General features: G+C 42.2%; 1 protein-coding gene across 1 annotated transcript; it reads left to right on the top strand.

Annotated features, from left to right (window-relative positions):
- Positions 1 to 828: 828 nt before the first annotated feature.
- gspt1 (G1 to S phase transition 1) lies at positions 829 to 17,663 on the top strand. Its single transcript, XM_034193177.1, has 14 exons — positions 829 to 1,223; positions 1,455 to 1,493; positions 7,616 to 7,885; positions 7,976 to 8,009; positions 9,046 to 9,123; positions 9,227 to 9,407; positions 10,362 to 10,516; positions 10,632 to 10,772; positions 11,248 to 11,341; positions 13,795 to 13,875; positions 14,028 to 14,201; positions 14,466 to 14,555; positions 16,547 to 16,715; positions 16,967 to 17,663. Exons 1-14 carry the CDS (start codon positions 1,028 to 1,030, stop codon positions 17,017 to 17,019), a joined length of 1,755 nt encoding a protein of 584 aa, XP_034049068.1. The 5' UTR covers positions 829 to 1,027; the 3' UTR covers positions 17,020 to 17,663.
- The last annotated feature ends 350 nt before the right edge of the window (positions 17,664 to 18,013 follow it).

The following is an 18,013-nucleotide window of genomic DNA, read 5'->3' as shown; positions in this document are numbered from 1 at the left end:
TCCTCCAGCCAGCATTCATCACGATTGTGCCCCACTTCGTGTCATTTTCTGTCTTTTTTCCCTCCTCCTCCTCTCTTTTTTTTCTACCCTGGGCACCAGAGGACTTTAGTCATTTTGCTGTATAGATTCTTACAGTAGTGGACCAAGGATAAGGTGTCCCTGAAATACTGTATGAAGACTAAATCTGCTTTTTTGAAAAAGAAGAAAACGTGTTTATTTGAAAACAATGCAAAAAAAAGGGGGGGGGGGACACAGAAGACAATAAAGCAGTGGTATTTATCTAAACGATGGACAGTTCTGTAGGTAGTTTAGTTTGTCAGCCCTGACGGACCCCCTACTGTTCTGGGGCCCCAAGTAGTTACCGATCTTGCCTGTTGGCAAGCAACTCATCTGTCTACCATCTACAAACTTGGACCATCAGAGGTGAAGCAATCACAAATGTTTGAAATCTCACAACTGCACAATGGCTGGGTACAGCGCTAATTTATTTAAATCTAAACAGTACATTTTATTTTATTTGTGAAAAGTCGCAGAATATATTGAGATTAAAGCACTTGCACTCATTCATTACACTCCAATAAGGTAGGTGGCGATATGCCCCTGAACGTGGGAGGGGTTTTCCACAATATTATTAAGCGAAGAGGAATCCCCTCCACTCTCACTACTTTTCACAAAAATACTACACAAAGCACTTAAAATGCGAGACAATGTGACACAGTCGTTACAAAATACACAATACATCTGAAATCAAAGATGGGATGAGAAATGTATAAATGGAAAGCCGTTTTAACGCAGGCGGAAGACTGCGACGCCCCCGGTGGCGGTGAGTGGTAGTGCAGCGCACTTTTCGTCGGCTGGCGGAACCATATGCTGACCGAACCAACGCTCAACAAAGCGATGGGAACTTCACCTAACGTGCTGCCAAGAGTCTAAAACACACCAGCAAGTACGCGCTAACATAGGGAACCGCAAAAATCAGGCAAGTTTCCTGCTGTCGAAATCTCGCCGAGTGTGGAAAAAACGAGCGATGGAGACGACAGACACAGCCCCAGATTCGTGGGAGCAGGCGGAGGATGCTGAGGCCCCGGCAGCCACGGCGGGGCTCCAGACCGCCTTCGCCGCACTCAACGTCAACGCCAAGCCGTTTGTCCCCAACGTCAATGCCCCGGTGTTCGTGCCGAGCTTCCTCCAGTCCGGCGCCGCGGAAACGCCGGTTTCAGACGGTGGGTGAATGCTCGCGAGCCGGCTGAAAGTTAGCTTGACTTGCTAGCTAGCGTGCTAATCCCGCTAAGTTAGCTTCCCCGACACTTCGGCGTTTTCACTCATCACAAGTGAACTGGAGGCGTTCGAGCGGTTTAACGGCTAAAATAGTTACACGAGAGCGTCCTCGAACCGACGATGGAGCGGCCATCCGTGTCTAATGAATATTAATGAAAGTTTGACTGTGTTTTCAGGTGATCCGGTAGCCAGCATGGAGGTGGCAGAAACGGTCTGTAAGCACTTTTTACCAATCCGGTTATTAAGTTACAGGTGTGGTTAGTCTGGTGTGAGGAGGGACAGTTATTCTCACGTAGGTTCGCTTTGTGGGAGTTGAGCCTGAGACTTACTCAGCCATGTTAGGCGTTCTGGCTTTGCCTTTGGTGAACCATGTGCTGTCATGGGCCTACCTTATAATATGACGCAACCTCACTTTTTCCTTGATTTCACATGAGCAACCACAGTGACTAACAGCTTTTACGTCTAACGTCATTATTCACAATTACACGTTCAGTATCTTCAAAGGCTTCTTGGCTAGTCGTAATTACAATGTAGGTTGTCAGAATGATACAATGCTGCCATCAAGTTCCTGAGCTGTTATTGCTCACATGAAAAAAAAACAAAAAACATTGGACTTGAGGGATTTTCATACAAGCCAAAAACAGTGTCTGAACCAACTATCATGTATGACACCATTTCAGCAAATGGATGGATGGCACTGAAGTGTTGTAGTCTGAATATCCAGGGGGGACACTGAGTAGAGCCCCTGCTACTTCACATTAAAAGGAGCCAGCTGAGGGGGCTTGGGCATCTGGTTAGGATACCCCTGGTTGTCTCCTTAGAGAGGTCTTCCAGTCACGTCCAAATGTGAGGAGGGCCTGGGAAAAACCCAGGACATTCTGGAGGGATTGTATTTTCCATCTTGCTTTGGAACACCTCAGGATCCCCCAAAGCAGAGTTGGAGGATGTCCTGCTAGGCTTTCTGCCACCATGAATTGGACAGGATAAGGCAGAAAATGAATGATGCAGTTGAAGTAACAGGGTAGAGAAGCTTGAATATTCTACTGGACTGGGTTGCTTGACGTGAGGACACAACCCAGTCCAGTCGAAGATTCAAGCTTCTCTACTATGGAAACCACCTGGACAACTGACAGCCTACACAGAAAAATTGAAGTAACAGGGCTATTCCACATTGCACCTTTCTACTACGATCGCCCATGACCTAATAAAGTGCAAAAATGGGATGAAACTGCTCAATCCCACTTGCCTCCTAACAGGCTGGCTTATAAAGTGCATACTTGGGAACATGCCTGAAAACAAAAGAAAGCAGCTGTGCTGTCGGCCGTACGTTCAGTAATCGTAACAAACGTTGCTTTGGTGTCAGATTTTTACCCAAATGGAGCATGATCAAACATGTTTCAAGCCGTAGTCACTATGAATACCCTGTTTAAAGAAGTTAGAACATGACTGAAGTTGTTCAGACAACGGTTACCCAGAAGTTACCATGTACTATCAACAGTTTCAAGAATCGGGATGAAATTTTTTTTTAACAGTTCAAAAATTGGATCCCGATTTCAAATCTTGTGCCAATGATTGCCGTAACTACTATGTATACAAAGTTTATTCAAGATTGACAAAGATGTACCAAGAAGTTAACATGTTTCAAAACGTTCCCCGATTTACTATTTGGGACTAAATGGGAAGCAATGGCGCTCTGTGGAGTAGCCCCATAAAGAACCATTCATGATGTGCTTAACGTTCTGGTGTTGTCTTCTGTGTAGGCAGTATCCTCTACTGTTGAACTTTAGTCCGGTCTTAGTCTTGAGACTACCTTTTTACTTTATCGCTTACTTTGTCTCATCTTGGAATTGAAAGCAATTCTACCCGATCTTGACTTTGTCATACTAGAATAAGTATGCAATTTAATTAAAAAAATTATCATTAATAAATAAATTCACATTTTGTTTACTGGCGCTATATTTGAGAGGAAATCCTGTGGTAGTGCAATGCTGTCTTGAATCAGTTGGTCACAATGAGGGAGTAATCTGTTATTCACAAAAATTTGATTTGCAAAACAAATTTTAAAAAGAAGCATAGTGTAGAATGAATTGTTTTTTTTTTTTTTTTTTTTTTTTTTTTTAAAGATCTCTGTCTAGTCTCCGTCATTGACTTGTCCTTGACTGCTCCAAAATCACAAATTCTTGTCTTGACTCTATAAGGTCTTAGTCTTGATCAGACACTATATTGGTGTCCTTGTCCCCATCACTTGTCTCATACTTGTCATTGATTGGCTTGTAGATATGTGTGCATCTGTCTTGGCTTGTCAATTTGATGTGTAGTTCTATTTGAACAGTGTTAAAATGAATTTATTCTCTAAATCAGAAAAAAAAAATTATCCAATCCTTGACTTAGAACCACGATCCGACCTAAACCTTGAGTGCTGTCACCCGTTGCACTCCTACCAACAGTGCAGATGAGAACGCTGTTGGCTCCAGTACACAACAGCATACGATCAGCTGGAAACTAAACCTGGGACTGAGAGCCGACACCGACAGTAACTGAAGGAATGAGTGCTGCTGAACATCTGAAGGAAGGAGAGCTGTAGAGTTATGGATTACTTGCAGGGAGTCTTCCTTTATCTGGAGATAGTCATCCAGGATCTTCCTGAACATCTGGTCCCCCTCCACAGAAGACCAGGAGTGTGTTCATCTGCAAGAAGGAACTTCATAGACATGTCACTAATGGTTCCTCTGTTGCTGGGAGAGGCCCTTCCCTGAAGTAGGATCTGAAATATCTCTCCAAAGTAGAGTTCTAAGAGCGGTTGTTGTTGTCACAGTGTCATGCCGTGCAAACGCACAAAAAAGAGGTACTTCTCAAACACTTCTAAGAACTATGAAAATCTTCTGGTACAAAAACGCCTCATGTTAGTGAGGGGATTATTGACTCACAGGTGAACAGGGAAGTGTTTGTGAGCTTGTGTTTGTGTGTAGCCTGGTCACTTGTTCTCCCCTGAAACCGGATGTCACGCTCTGTTAAAAGGTGAAGCTGAAGGCGGAACGATGTACACATAAACAAATAAAAGTGCCATTTTTAGCACCAAGGAAATGAAAGGAATGAGATGCAAGATGGCCTGGAACAAATTGTTCTTGTTCAGTGAAAGCATTCATTCATGAAGAAGAGTTCATTTGGAAGAAGAGGGGAAAAAAAGCCCCTCAGCAGTAATGGACAAAAACAGGTAGTTGGTTATCTGCCAGGTTCTGCCAAGCTGGAACCAGCAGCATTTGTGCCTTGAGCAAAGTAGCAGAAGAGACCTAGTTGTTGTTGTTGTCTTTTATCTATTTATTTGATAGCTTGAGGTTTTCAAGAGTATGACATAAGGCTACATTTGATAATCTATCGGTGAAAGCTTTGAGAAGATATGAGAAAATAGTTTTAATTGGACAATGCCCAGAAGTGGATAAATAGGGACAGGCCTGATGCTGAAGAAAGCAGAAATACGTCTCTTTATAGTTTATTTTTTCCCACATCTCGACAGCTGGGTCAGAATTGACACTGCCGAGCAGGATGTGCCTGTTGAGTTTGACTATGGTACCACAAGAGATACATGGCTTACCCTTCCTATGTCAGGAAAGGGGAGTTGGTGTGGGAGGAGTCATTTATACATAAGGCAGGTTTTGTTAAGAAAATTAGTCTTTGAGAGTATAGTTTTGCTTACGGGAGATGAAATGTGCAGATCATATGGAAGTTGACCAGCTTAAAAATGTAAATTTACATGGCCGTGTCCACGCTATTCTAAAGTAGTCATGAGTATTATTTGCCCTATGGTGTGGCTGCTACAGGTGAGACCCGCATGTTCAGGAAGTTCCTGGATGTCTTCAGAAAAAGGAAAACGGTGCCACTAACACACGTCTGTTTTTCTAATATATGCTGGGATAGACTCCACCAACCGCTGATGGCCGGTAGAGAATTGAATGGAATTTTTATGGAGTAATATACCTACATCGCTGACTAGTGTGTGTGCAGCCTGCGCAGAAGATAACGCCTCATCTGTGACCGACTTTGGTGATCATCTATTTCTTCTTGAATCAAAGCTTGGAGCTTCTTTTGAGTTGTCTTGGTTGCTTCCCACTCTTGCCACTTTCATGTACGGTCGCACAACATGAAACTAAGACCAGCCTTAATAAAAGGTAGATCAAAACTGGTTTTGTGCAGTGCAACCCCTTTTAACCTGGAGAATACACGTAAACATCTCAAAGTAGCTTAGTGATATAGGGAATTCTGGGTATTAATAGCTATGCAGATAGTTCAGCTTTACTCCATGTTGATGTACAAAGTGAGCACGGAGACCGCTGCAGCGAGTGAAGACGTGCAGGACCGCCACGTGCGGCACTTAGACACAGTGCATTCAACCAGTCATCAGTCCAGTGCACTGATTGATCAAAATAACAGGACAACAAGATGGGTTTAAAGATTCTCCAGCGATGGTAGGGAAACATTGTTTGTAAGCCCGAATTTATTTGATACAGAGTTCTGAACAAAAAATGAGCAGCCGCTTTGATGACTGGGAGACTGTTTGAAAAAGTGCCAGAGTTGCTTCTTCTGTTTCTGGGTGATTTTCAGAGCTGCAGTACTGCCAGTAATCCAGGTATCGAAATACAGTCTTAGTGTGCTGATGTCACGAAAGAACACATGAACTGTGGATTCCTGGGCTCATGAAAACAGCTGACAAAGCAATTTCTAGGGACATAGCAGTTATAATTTATTTTTCTGCTGACAGTGTTAATTGATTAAAGGTGAGGTCACTTTAGATTAACAAAAGTTACTTTGTGTCAGAATCTATTATATAAAGTACATTTATTTGTGTAGTATTTAGCAAAATGACAGCTAATGTTATTTTTCGTATAGTTATTTAGGTTGGATTTTGTGGCATGTTACTGGAGTTTGCTGCTGTAGATGTTACAGATAACATGGAGGAGAAAGTGCATGTCCAAAGGTTTGTGAGAGGGTAATTTGCACCGCAGCGCTGATATCGTTAGTGTCAGGATGCGAGGAGACAATGTCAATTACTGTGGGAAATGGTAAATGTGCGTGTAAGGAAAAAAAACAAGGTCTTGCAGTGATATGTTTTTAAGATGGCACAAAAGGAATGACACCTTTTAAACTGACTTGCTTCTAAAATGTACATTTTGTGGATAGAACTGTGAATGGTGCAGCTAAGAAATATATATAGACAGATTGATCTGCACTTAGCCTTGTAACAGGAACAAAATGTTTTTTGTAAATGACAGAACCAAACATTAGGCGAGGTCAGGATCTTTACATCGCTGGTCATAATCTGAATAGCTCCTATTCACTGTTGATCACTTCCAGAAGTTTAACCATGTAAATTCAGTTTGGTGACCAAGAAGAGTCATCTTTGAGGTTAGAAAATGAGGTTTGGATAACGTCCAGCAGTAGGCGTGGGCTCAGCCAAGGCCCTGACTGTTCATCTGTCACCACTTCTCAGGGAGAAGTCAGTTCAGCAGTTTTCATTTGAGATAAAAAGAAAGGGTTATGTTCTTGATTGTGGAGAATGAGCCTTGGATTGTATTGACGTGATGCTCTGCTGTTTATTACTGTAGTGATTTTATGAAAGCTGTCGTGCGTTGGTACATATTAGTTTTTAAAGCCGTTCTTAGCCATGCATTTAATTTTGTGTCACATGATAATGGGATTTAGTTGTCGTAGCTACCGTTCGCAATAATGCGGAAGAAAAGCGTTGGTGTTTGCTGCTCTGTCAGACAGAAATCAAATTAAAATCGGGACGTAAAACCTCAGCAAGCTGTTGCTTTAAATGATCTTAAATCTCATCTCGATTTGTAACACCGGTGAAGGTTTCCTGGTTAAATGTGGACTTGGTTTCTGAGCAGTTTTGTTCCAAAGGCTGAATTCTTCATGGGACTTTATGGTGGCGGTGGACGGGTATATGGACTTGGTTGATAACTTTGGGACTCTGACCTTATTGGTTCAAAGTCTCCAAAGTGGTGAAAGGAGCAGATGTTTAAAAAAACAAACAAACAAAAACCCAAAAGTCTTTGTCGCAGATGTTGCAGACCGGCCAGAGATGGTGCAGGGTTTTCAGTGCAGCCACAAACTCCACCAGGTGATGTCACTCATAAGCCCTGCCTCCTTTCACTCACAGTGGCATAAATGAAACCAGTGTGAGGCTGCTCTTCCAGGTGGTTGTGGATGTTCTTTCCATTCGTGTCTACCAGATTTAAGAGTCTACCCCTTTTGTTTTCAGCTGAAGTGCGTGTAGCGTGCACACGTGCAGGAGAAGTTAATGAGTCTACAGCTGTGCTAAATGTGTCGGTTTCAGCTCCGATGGAGAACGGGAGCACAGAGGCAGACATGGCCACGGAGGAAGAGACGTGGGAGCAGAAGGAGGAGCCAGGGGGAGGCGGAGGAGGAGGCGGCAGGCAGGACGACCTGGGAGCGGGAGGAGCCTGCGACGATGCTGCTGGAAGGAAGGAGGATGAGGAGATGATGGAGGAGGAAGAGGAGGAGGTGCCCATCCACAAAGTGGTGCCGGTGCTGCCAGACGCCCCTAAGAAAGAGCACGTGAATGTGGTCTTTATCGGTCACGTGGGTGCGTCTCGCATCTGTGGAAGTTGGCACACGTTTGTCTTTATTTTGTAAAAAAAAAAAAAAAAAAAAAATTTTTCCTTTTGTCTTTCAGATGCTGGTAAATCAACGATTGGAGGTCAGATCATGTAAGAAGGCTTTGTTTTTACTAGTTTGGAGGCCCTGCGACTTGTACTCCCGTGCGACTTTATATACCAAAAATTCTCAAGTTTTATTATGTCCGTGAAGGATGTAATAAAATCTTCACGGTTCTTTGTTTTTCTGTAAGTTAAATGGTAAATGAACTGCATTTATATAGCGCTTTTCCATCTGCAACAGACGCTCAAAGCTCTTTACAATAATGCCTCACATTCACCCCGATGTCAGGGTGCTGCCACACAAGGCGCTCACGACACCCCGGGAGCAATAGGGGATTAAAGACCTTGCCGAAGGGCCCTTAGTGATTTTCCAGTCAGGTGGGGATTTGAACTGAGGATCTTCTGGTCTCAAGCCCAACGCCTTAACCACTAGACCATTACCTCCCCAAAGCGTTAGCAGGATTACGTCAAAACTACTGCATGGATTTTGACGAAATCTTCACCACAGACGGATATTAGGCCATGGAAGACTCCTTTAAATTTTGGAGGTGATCTGAATTCTGGATCAAGATTTCACTTTATATAGGCTTTGAATGATTATGTCAAAACTACTAGCGTCTAAACTACTTCACGGATTCTCACCAGATTTGCACACAGACAGATCTTAGGCCATGGAAGACTCCACTGAATTTTGGAGGTGATCTGGATTGGCAGACGTCAGAAATCACCAAGTGCTCTTGTTAATAATAGTAATTATCAAACTTTCAAAGAGCCCATAACACAGAAAAGGTGCGACTCATATGCTGTTTTTTTTTTTTTTTTTTTCTCCCCCTTTTCCTCTTCAAAAGGCATTTCTTGACAGGTATGACTTAAACTCTGGAAAATACAGTATTTATTGTTCTTGTCAGTAACACACAGAGGTTCGATCCCAAACCACATCACTGCGGCACTTTGATCAGTTCCCTTAGTGCAGCCTCATTTTCCAGTCTTGCACTCATAAAGCTACACATTTAAATAAATTCAAATTCACTTGGATTGGATTGGATGTTGTGTGAAGCTTCTTGACTGTCTTTTGTTTCCTGCACAGGTATTTAACTGGAATGGTGGACAAACGAACCCTGGAGAAATACGAAAGAGAAGCAAAGGAGAAGAACAGGGAGACATGGTGAGGACCACTCAGGACAGAGACTCTGCCTTTGATGCTTTTTTTTTTTGGGGGGGGGGGGGGCTCGTATTTTAAAAGTGAGTAATTAACACGATTGCCGTAGGTACCTGTCGTGGGCTCTGGATACCAACCAGGAGGAGAGAGACAAGGGGAAGACGGTGGAGGTTGGGAGAGCGTACTTTGAGACAGAGAAAAAACACTTCACCATTCTTGATGCTCCTGGACACAAGAGCTTTGTTCCCAACATGATTGGCGGTGCATCGCAAGCCGACCTAGCTGTCCTGGTGAGGCGGACCGATGCTCGGACGTGAACAAAAAGTCAAACACATCCACATGATGCCTCCTTCATAAGTTACTTAGTTTTGGAGAAGCAGAGTCACGGACCCTGTAGAACTGATTCAGTATATTGACTTGATCCCCTCCGGTTTAACACAACAAATGCTATCTTACATGGGTTCAAATTGAAGGGCACAGTTTCTTTCCACAGAGAAATGCGGTAAATTGCAGAAGTACACTGTTACTTTCTGACTGTTTCACAGTGGTGCACACAGTCACACCTTCACACAAACCCGCAGAACAGATTTTGTCTGACTTTAGTGGTGAACGCCAAAGTGAGGGAGATGAAGAAGTGATGTGTAGAGTCTGTGAAAGAGTCTCCATGTATAAGTGCACCAAATCAGAGAACTAAACCAGTATTTTCTGATGAACAGCGTTTATATTCTAAAACTTAACATCACAAATCAACACAACCTTGCAGAAAGGATTTTGGATGAATCTAGCCAAAGCAGAAACTCTTCCTTCTCTATCTTTTTCAAATTGTGTGGTTTTGAAGTTGCATCTGGCTTTAAATGAGCCTATTTATCAGTTTTTCAATTCCAAAGCTTAGATCTGGTACCACCTGCGGTGATTCTCCATCACCCAGGTTGTGGTATCCAAGCAGTTTGACTCAATCAACTAGACTTGTTTAATTTCTTGAGGACTTTTTGCTGTTCATCCAGCAAAGCTTCATCAGCTGTGATCTGTCAGGTCACCGGGGTCTCACTACATCTTTTCAAAATCGCAGTTTCTAATTAATTATGTACAGAGTGTCATCTCCTGTTTGGTGACTTTTCCGTGAGAGGAAAGTTGACAGTACTTAGGTTGAGTCCTATACAGTATTTTACTTTGAAATAATTCACCAATGCCCTAAATGTGCCATTTACACTCACGCATCTGCATCTCTAATTCCGTTGCATCAGGTGATTTCAGCCAGAAAGGGCGAATTTGAGACTGGTTTTGAGAAGGGTGGGCAGACGCGGGAACACGCCATGCTCGCTAAAACTGCAGGAGTCAAACATCTCATTGTCCTGGTCAACAAGATGGACGACCCCACCGTCAACTGGAGCCTAGACAGGTGAAATAAATGTGACTTGGGCCGCTGTCGGTCCAAACTGTTGAACTCCACGTGCTGATGTCAGTGGCTGTTAGTTGTAGGCTCGTATTTTAATGTTTCATTGCTTTGTCACAAGGTATGAGGAGTGTAAGGAGAAGCTGGTGCCATTTCTGAAGAAGGTGGGCTTCAACCCCAAAAAAGACATCCACTTTATGCCTTGTTCTGGACTCACAGGTGCCAACCTTAAGGATCCTGTACCTGAATGCCCCTGGTACACGTAAGTTACGTGTGATATGGCAGCTGTGTGGATGTTTTTTGGGAAACGTGGTGACATTTTGATGTTTGTGTAGGACGTGTTTAATTCACTGGCTGAAAACGTGTGACAAAAAGAGGAACACACTGATCCTGTTTTACATGATAATGGTGAAATGTGTCACTGTGATTCAGCCCTTCTCTAAGATCAGTCTGATCCCTGACCTGGACCTTGATGATCGAATTCGGCATCACCAATGACTTGATTAATATGACTGTTTAAACATGTTTCTGCCTGACTGCTCTGGATAATTTTATGCAGACTTATGGAAATAGTCTTTTTTTTTTTTTTTTAAGATGGGGCACATTATATAAATTCATACCCCGTTTCTGCCACTGCTAATAGTGCAAAAATATTTCCCATAATGTCTGAGCACATTTGCTGCACTTCAGAGAAAATACTCAGAGTTCCTTTGACTTACGGTGATAATCTGTTTCAGGGGTTTGCCATTTATTTCCCACCTGGATAGTTTGCCAAATTTTACCAGATCCAGCGATGGACCAGTTAGACTACCGATCGTAGATAAATACAAGGTGAGCAGCTGGAGTGCCGTCATGATGATTATGATTATTATTTTTAATATTGAACTAAAAAGAAGCTGCTTTTTGTCTCTGCCACAATCCTCAGCAGGTGAATTAATGTGAAATTGCTTTTGGTTTTTGTTCATTTTGGTCAAAACTGTTTTTCTTCCATTGCAGTTTCTTTCTTTCCAAAAAAAAAAAAATATTTTTTTTTTTTTTCAATGAGAACACTTTAAACTGAAAAATTCTGTTGTTGAATAGTTTTTTGCATAACAGCCTTATGTTTTGTGAAAACTAGTCAGACTGGGAGAGATGTGTGGTAAACTGGGATCCTGGAACTACTTTTTGTGTGTGTTGGTGGGGGTTGGTTAACACCCCGGTGCTAAACTCACATGTTAACGGGAAACAGGCAGCCTCATCAGCAGTGATGCCGGTAACGCGTTACTCTAATCTGACCACTTTTTTTAGTAACGAGTAATCTAACGCGTTAATCTTTCCAAATCAGTAATCAGATTAAAGTTACTTCTCCATGTCACTGTGCGTTACTATTATTTTTCATTGTGGGTCGATAGCAGCATTAAACTTGGTCTGTGGGCAGGAGGTCGGGGTTCGACTGAACTGCCCACTTTAAGCGAGCTGTGAGCTTTTCATCTGCGTTTTTTTTGCAGCTGCCCGACTCGTCCTCACCTCTTAAAGCGCGGTGATCAGCACACCTGCACTGAGCTTTACAAAGACATTTTTATACTTTTTCCCCTCCTTTATTTAGAATTCTGAGCTGAGCCGCTCCGTATCTGCACGTTAAAAACAGCTGATCCTCGGCGACGCGTCAACAACTAACACTGTTTTCCACTCAAATGCACCTAAACTCTCTTTCTGAGGACCACATGATGTGAATACGCAATAAAACTTTCTTACCTGTAAATCTGGTCCTGTTTTCTGCATAAATAAATGTTATCCATTCTTTGTGCTCTAACGCCAAAGCAGGGGCGAATCCAGATGGGATGGGGGCATGGGGCAAGGATGTGCCCCCCTCCCCCACAACACCCCTAGATTAAAGGTCCAGTTTTGAAGCCGTTTTTTACTACAACTACTAATACTGCTTAAAATAATAATAATTTCGACAAGTAAAATGTTTAGAGAATTTAAATGTTAGAAAAATGTTAGAATTTAATAGTTACATTTAGAAACAATGTAGGTTTGAAATTGCAAGTTTTACTGTTACAGTGCTGTCAACAGTTAAATATGAGGTCAAGAAAGAGGTCTTTATTTTACTTTTTATAAAACAAGTATTTGTTTTCATTGAAGTCAAGAAAGGGTGACTATAAAGTGAGTTTTGGCAAAACGGGTATCATTGTCATGTTGACGTGGGTTGTTGTCGGCAGCTGGGGAAAGTAACTAAAAAAGTAACTAGTAATCTAACTTAGTTACTTTTACAATTAAGTAATCAGTAAAGTAACTAAGTTACTTTTTCAAGGAGTAATCAGTAATCAGTAATTGGATTACTTTTTCAAAGTAACTGTGGCAACACTGCTCATCAGTCATAAGAAATGGATTCTGTGCATCTGTCTGGGTGCTTCAGTTTGATTTCTTGACAGTCTCTCCCCTGAGTTCAGAGGGCCGTGGCCTATTTTTTTGGGGTCAAATCAGAGGATTCCAGTGTCTGTACTTGATAGGGATGAGCGATATGACATGAAATTAATATTTTTTTTTCTTCACTTTTTGTACAGTGACTGTGACTCCATATATATATAATCAGTGACTCTATAGAAACAGTTTTATATGTTTAAAAGGTCTGAGGCTGTGTGTAGTTGATAAAGTTTAAATCAGCTGACAGCACAAGAAGTCAGCTGATTCTGTTTAATCGTGTCCATGACTGCTGAGTTATGTTTTCTTGTGGAAAATTATTTTGTATTGAGTTAAACGTGTCAGGCTGCAGTGCTGATCAGAGCTTCACCAGAACATTCGCTGATCTCCAAATTAATTGATATTTGGCGATACTTTCCATTATTTTTGTGGGCATGATTTTAAAAAGGAAAAGGGGGGGTGGGGGGGCACCCTGATTTATCAGTGTTGACAGTGTTGCACAATCTGTATTGTGGTACACAGTCAGTCCGGTGATCACCCCTACCACCTGAAGATCTTCCCCTCTACTTGTCTGTACTAGTTCGGCCCGAGCTACTCGTCCTTTTACAGCAACTCTCTAATGTTGTCATGGCAACTTGGCAGAAAATAATTTGCGCAGTCAAAAAATGGGATCACTGGAATTTTGTGTAGTACTGTGTGTATGCATCACAATACAGCCTAAAGGTGCTTTTTTTTCTTAATGTATATGAAATTTATGTAATGCGTTTGCTAAGTTATTTCCAAATGTTTTTGAGCAGTTTTATGGTCCTGCCGTCATGGTTGACAAACAGTGACTGATTTAGTAAGTTTCTTAGTGTCACAGATGCTTTTGTGTTTTTCAGGACATGGGCACAGTTGTCCTCGGGAAACTGGAGTCCGGCTCCATCAGTAAAGCCCAGCAGCTGGTCATGATGCCAAACAGGGTGAGGTCTTCAGTCTGACTGTGTGCCTTGTCAGAAATACTAAATTAACAAACAACAACAACAAAAAAGCACACCTTCTCAAATACAGCCTAGAAAGAGATTCCTCTTTGAATCAGCTAACCGGTGCATCAACACCTTCATGTGCGTTTCAGCACACAGTGGAGGTTTTGAGCCTCCTGAGCGACGACGTGGAGACTGACGATGCAGGTCCTGGTGAGAATCTGAAGTTGAGGCTGAAAGGCATCGAGGAGGAAGAGATCCTGCCCGGTTTTATCCTTTGCAGCTCGGACAACCTCTGCCACTCTGGCCGCACCTTTGATGCACAGGTAACGTCCAAATCAAACCACACCGGCAAAACCACTGTGTGTCGGCTAAGTCAAAGTTGACAGGTTAGCATTTTAGAAATGGTCCCTTCTATTTGTTGCCCTTCATGCACAATCTGACAGCATGGAAAGACCATGTCATAATCTGGCAATAAGTTTGTTCCTGACCCTCAGCCATTGATTGCATTTATTGGCGCTTGCATTTGTACCTGTATTGTGTTGTGCAGTGTTTAACTCTTCCAACAAGAATTCTAACTTTTGTTTCAGATCGTCATCATTGAGCACAAATCAATTATTTGTCCTGGTTACAATGCAGTCCTTCACATCCACACTTGCATTGAAGAAGTGCAAATCACGGTGAGTTTCCAATCGCTGACTGAATCCCTGCTTCATCCTGGGGATTATGGAGCTAAATCAAGGCCAAAAGTTTTGTAATCTGAAAATAAAAAAAGATTGAAAAAATAATTTTTGAAACTGAAAATTAAAGTTTTGTAATATGAAAATAAAAAAGATAAAAAAATAAATTTTGAAACTGAAAATTCAATGTTTGTTCTTGAATTTTATAATCAATTTAAAAAGTATTATCAAAATAAAAAATAATAGTGTAATAGTAATAATATATATATTTTTCATTTTAAATAAATTTTTGATTCAGCTCTAATTTTTTTGATCAAATTTTTTTTTCATTCATATTTCTTTTTTTTCCCACCTTCAGATCTTTTCAGTTTCAAACTTTTGGCCCCGTTCTGGCGTGGGAGGGCATGGCTTCGATTGAGAGGGGCGTGGAATTGTGAGTGACAGCAGAGCAATCAGTCCTCACATGATGTTGCTTTCAGGAAACGTGGGTCCTTTGATAGATAATGACTCTGCTCCCGTCTTTATCGTTTATTTACTACGCGGCTGGCGCGTGAAAGAAAATGGAGAGAATGAAAGCTTATTATGAGGCTTTAAACCCTCAAGATAAAGCTGTTTATTGTGATCGATGTGTAGCAGTTGGTTCAGTGGATCCGTATGTTGTACCGGATAGTGAATTTAATGACGATGTAACAAAGTTGACTGCCCGTAAATCCAAAGCCGCCCGGAAGAGCGCTCTGGCTACCGGCGGTGTGAAGAAGCCTTGCTGTTACAGAACACCGGCACCATGGCACTCCGCTGCTACCAGAAATCCACTGAGCTGCTGATCCACAAGCTGCCGACCAGGTCAGCCTCGCCGGCCTCCTGCAGAACATCACAGCGGAGCTCTGAAAGCGGAGGTCGTCTTGAAGTCCTGAGCGATTTCTCTCACCAGGTGCTGGAAGGGCAGCTTGTGGATCAGCAGCTTGGTGGATTTCTGGTAGCGGTGGAGTGATACAGTGCCTGTGTTCTGTAACGGCGAGGCTTCTTCACACCGCTGGTAGCCGGAGCGCTCTTCCAGGCGTCTTTGGATTTGGATTTACGGGTGGTCTGCATGGTTGTGGCCATATTAAAGCTTCCTTCAGATCTGCTGAGCCAGGCCTCTGTGTGTGTCACTTATAAAGCTTGTAACACTTCACTGCAGCCTGTAAAATGAGCGACCTGCCTCATTTTCATGCGGCGATGCTGCGCTGCGTTCACGGTCTTGTGTAGATTTGGGACACATCAGTTTTTTAGGTATAGGTGTTAAACTTTACAATATTGCATATTTTCCAGTTTTTAAACATCAAAAATGACCAAGAGTGGTCTAGAATTACTTGTAATAGACATCTTTAGCATCACTTTATTTACAGGTATCAAAACAATACAGTGGAGAGAAAGTGTTAAGTCATTATCTATCAAAGTACCCACGTTTCCTGAAAGCAGCATCATGTGAGGACTGATTGCTCTCCTGTCACTCACATTTGCACACCCCTCTCAATCGAAGCCAAGCCAGAACGGGGCCACAAGTTTGAGACTGAAAAAATAAGATCTGAAAGTGAAAAAAAGATCTGAAGGTGAAAAAAATAAAAATGAATGGGGTGAAAAAAAAATTGATCAAAAAAATTAGAAAATTTATTTAAACTGAAAAATATATATCTTACACTTTTATTTTGATAATACTTTTCAAATGATTATAAAATTCAAGAACAAACATTGAATTTTCAGTTTCAAAATTTATTTTTTCAATCTTTTTTCATTATCAGATTACAAAACTTTAATTTTCAGTTTCAAAAATTATTTTTTCAATCTTTATTTTCAGATTACAAAACTTTTGGCCTTGATTCAGCTCCATACGGGATGCCCACGTCATATTGATATTTCTGATTTCTGACATGACCAACCAGGACCTTAACTTGATGTTCTGCATGGGTACAGTCTGAATGGTTTGAACCTTTTTTAAATCCTCTCTACAGGCCTTAATCTGTTTGGTGGACAAGAAAACTGGGGACAAAAGCAAAACACGGCCACGCTTTGTTAAGCAGGACCAGGTGTGCATCGCCCGGCTGCGGGCAGCAGGAATCATCTGCTTAGAGACCTTCAAAGACTTCCCGCAGATGGGACGATTCACACTGCGGGATGAAGGTGAGAACATTACATTAACGGTAATGAGTTTAGAGATCTGTGGAGAGCACACAAACTGCTGCTGTTTTGGTTCAGTTTGATCGTGTAAAAAAAACAAAACGACCATCTCCAGCCAGAGTTGGACTTTTCTATCTTTTGAAAAAGCTGTGATGATGGGTCACAGAATTATCTGCAAAGTGCAGAAGGACAAACCGGCCCACACTTTGGGAATCACAGCTCTTAATGTCTTTCTGCTTGCATTTCCTCTCCAGGCAAAACTATCGCCATCGGCAAAGTGCTGAAGCTGGTGCCAGAAAAGGACTAAATGCAGCGGTGGCGGCGTGCATGGAGTTCTACCACCCCGTTACCAGAGGAGAAATGCTGCTCGAGCCGACCCAAACAGCTGCTCTCTCTTTACACACAACTATGCTGAAGAGAAGAACAACAGGAACAGAAGGCGCATAAATGGAGTCCAATGAAGAAATCACGACTGAATCAGTTTTTAAGACGAACAATGTGAAACGAGAGACCAAGTCCAGTGTGTCAGCTTTCTCATATTGAGAGCTCAGCTATGCCACTAATGTAGCTCCATGCTCATCCCCCCCCCCCCCCCCCCCCCCCCCCCCCCCACTCCTCCTATGGCTAACCGCGCTGCCGGCTGACCACGCCGTTTGATTTTTGACATGGAGATGTCCGCCCACGGGGATGAAAAATAAAAAGCTGCAGTATGATTTCGTATCCTGAAACAGACCAGAGTTAGCTTGTAATTATCATTTGCAAAAGTATGTGACCCCTTTTCAGAGTGGGAATAAGTATTCAGTGGATGTTTTATTTGATTTTAAAGATTGCTGTACCAAAATTTTTAGTTTGGTCTCTCTCCACATGAGGTTGTTGAATTGGATTGAGATGAATTAAGGACACACACAGCTGTTACATAATCTAAAATAAAAATAAATGATCAAAATGCAACAGAAATGTGTTCTTTTTCCCCTCTTATTTACAGCTGGGATGAACTCAATACACGTAAACATGGAGTGTAGCGTGAGTCTCGAAGCTACATTGTGCAGGATTTAGTGTCATCTAGTGGTGAGGTTGCAAATCAGTCACAATGTTTCCCTTCCACCAGTAACTTTTGTATACCGGGGAGCAATCACCTTTTTATGTCAGTTATCCAGTAGTGCAGCAAATTAGAGAATATTTACAGAGGAATCTTTCAAATGGTGCCAAGTGGTTAATGCGCTTGGTTTCAGTTCAGAAGGTTCCGGGTTCAAATCCCACCCCTGCCACGTTTCTCCATGTAATGTGGAGTTGCATCAGGA

This window comes from Thalassophryne amazonica, chromosome 18, assembly GCF_902500255.1.
Source record: "Thalassophryne amazonica chromosome 18, fThaAma1.1, whole genome shotgun sequence".
Taxonomy (NCBI): domain Eukaryota; kingdom Metazoa; phylum Chordata; class Actinopteri; order Batrachoidiformes; family Batrachoididae; genus Thalassophryne; species Thalassophryne amazonica.
Note: the sequence above shows the minus strand (reverse complement) of the source record. Positions and strands in the feature narration are given on the sequence as shown.

Bases quoted from the DNA above. Each gene is read 5' to 3' on its own strand.
- gspt1 (XM_034193177.1), top strand. From the start codon at position 1,028: ATGGAGACGACAGACACAGCCCCAGATTCGTGGGAGCAGGCGGAGGAT. The intron at 11,342-13,794 runs GTGAGCAGCTGG...TGTGTTTTTCAG, and splicing joins CGATCGTAGATAAATACAAG to GACATGGGCACAGTTGTCCT. The intron at 14,556-16,546 runs GTGAGTTTCCAA...TCCTCTCTACAG, and splicing joins TTGAAGAAGTGCAAATCACG to GCCTTAATCTGTTTGGTGGA.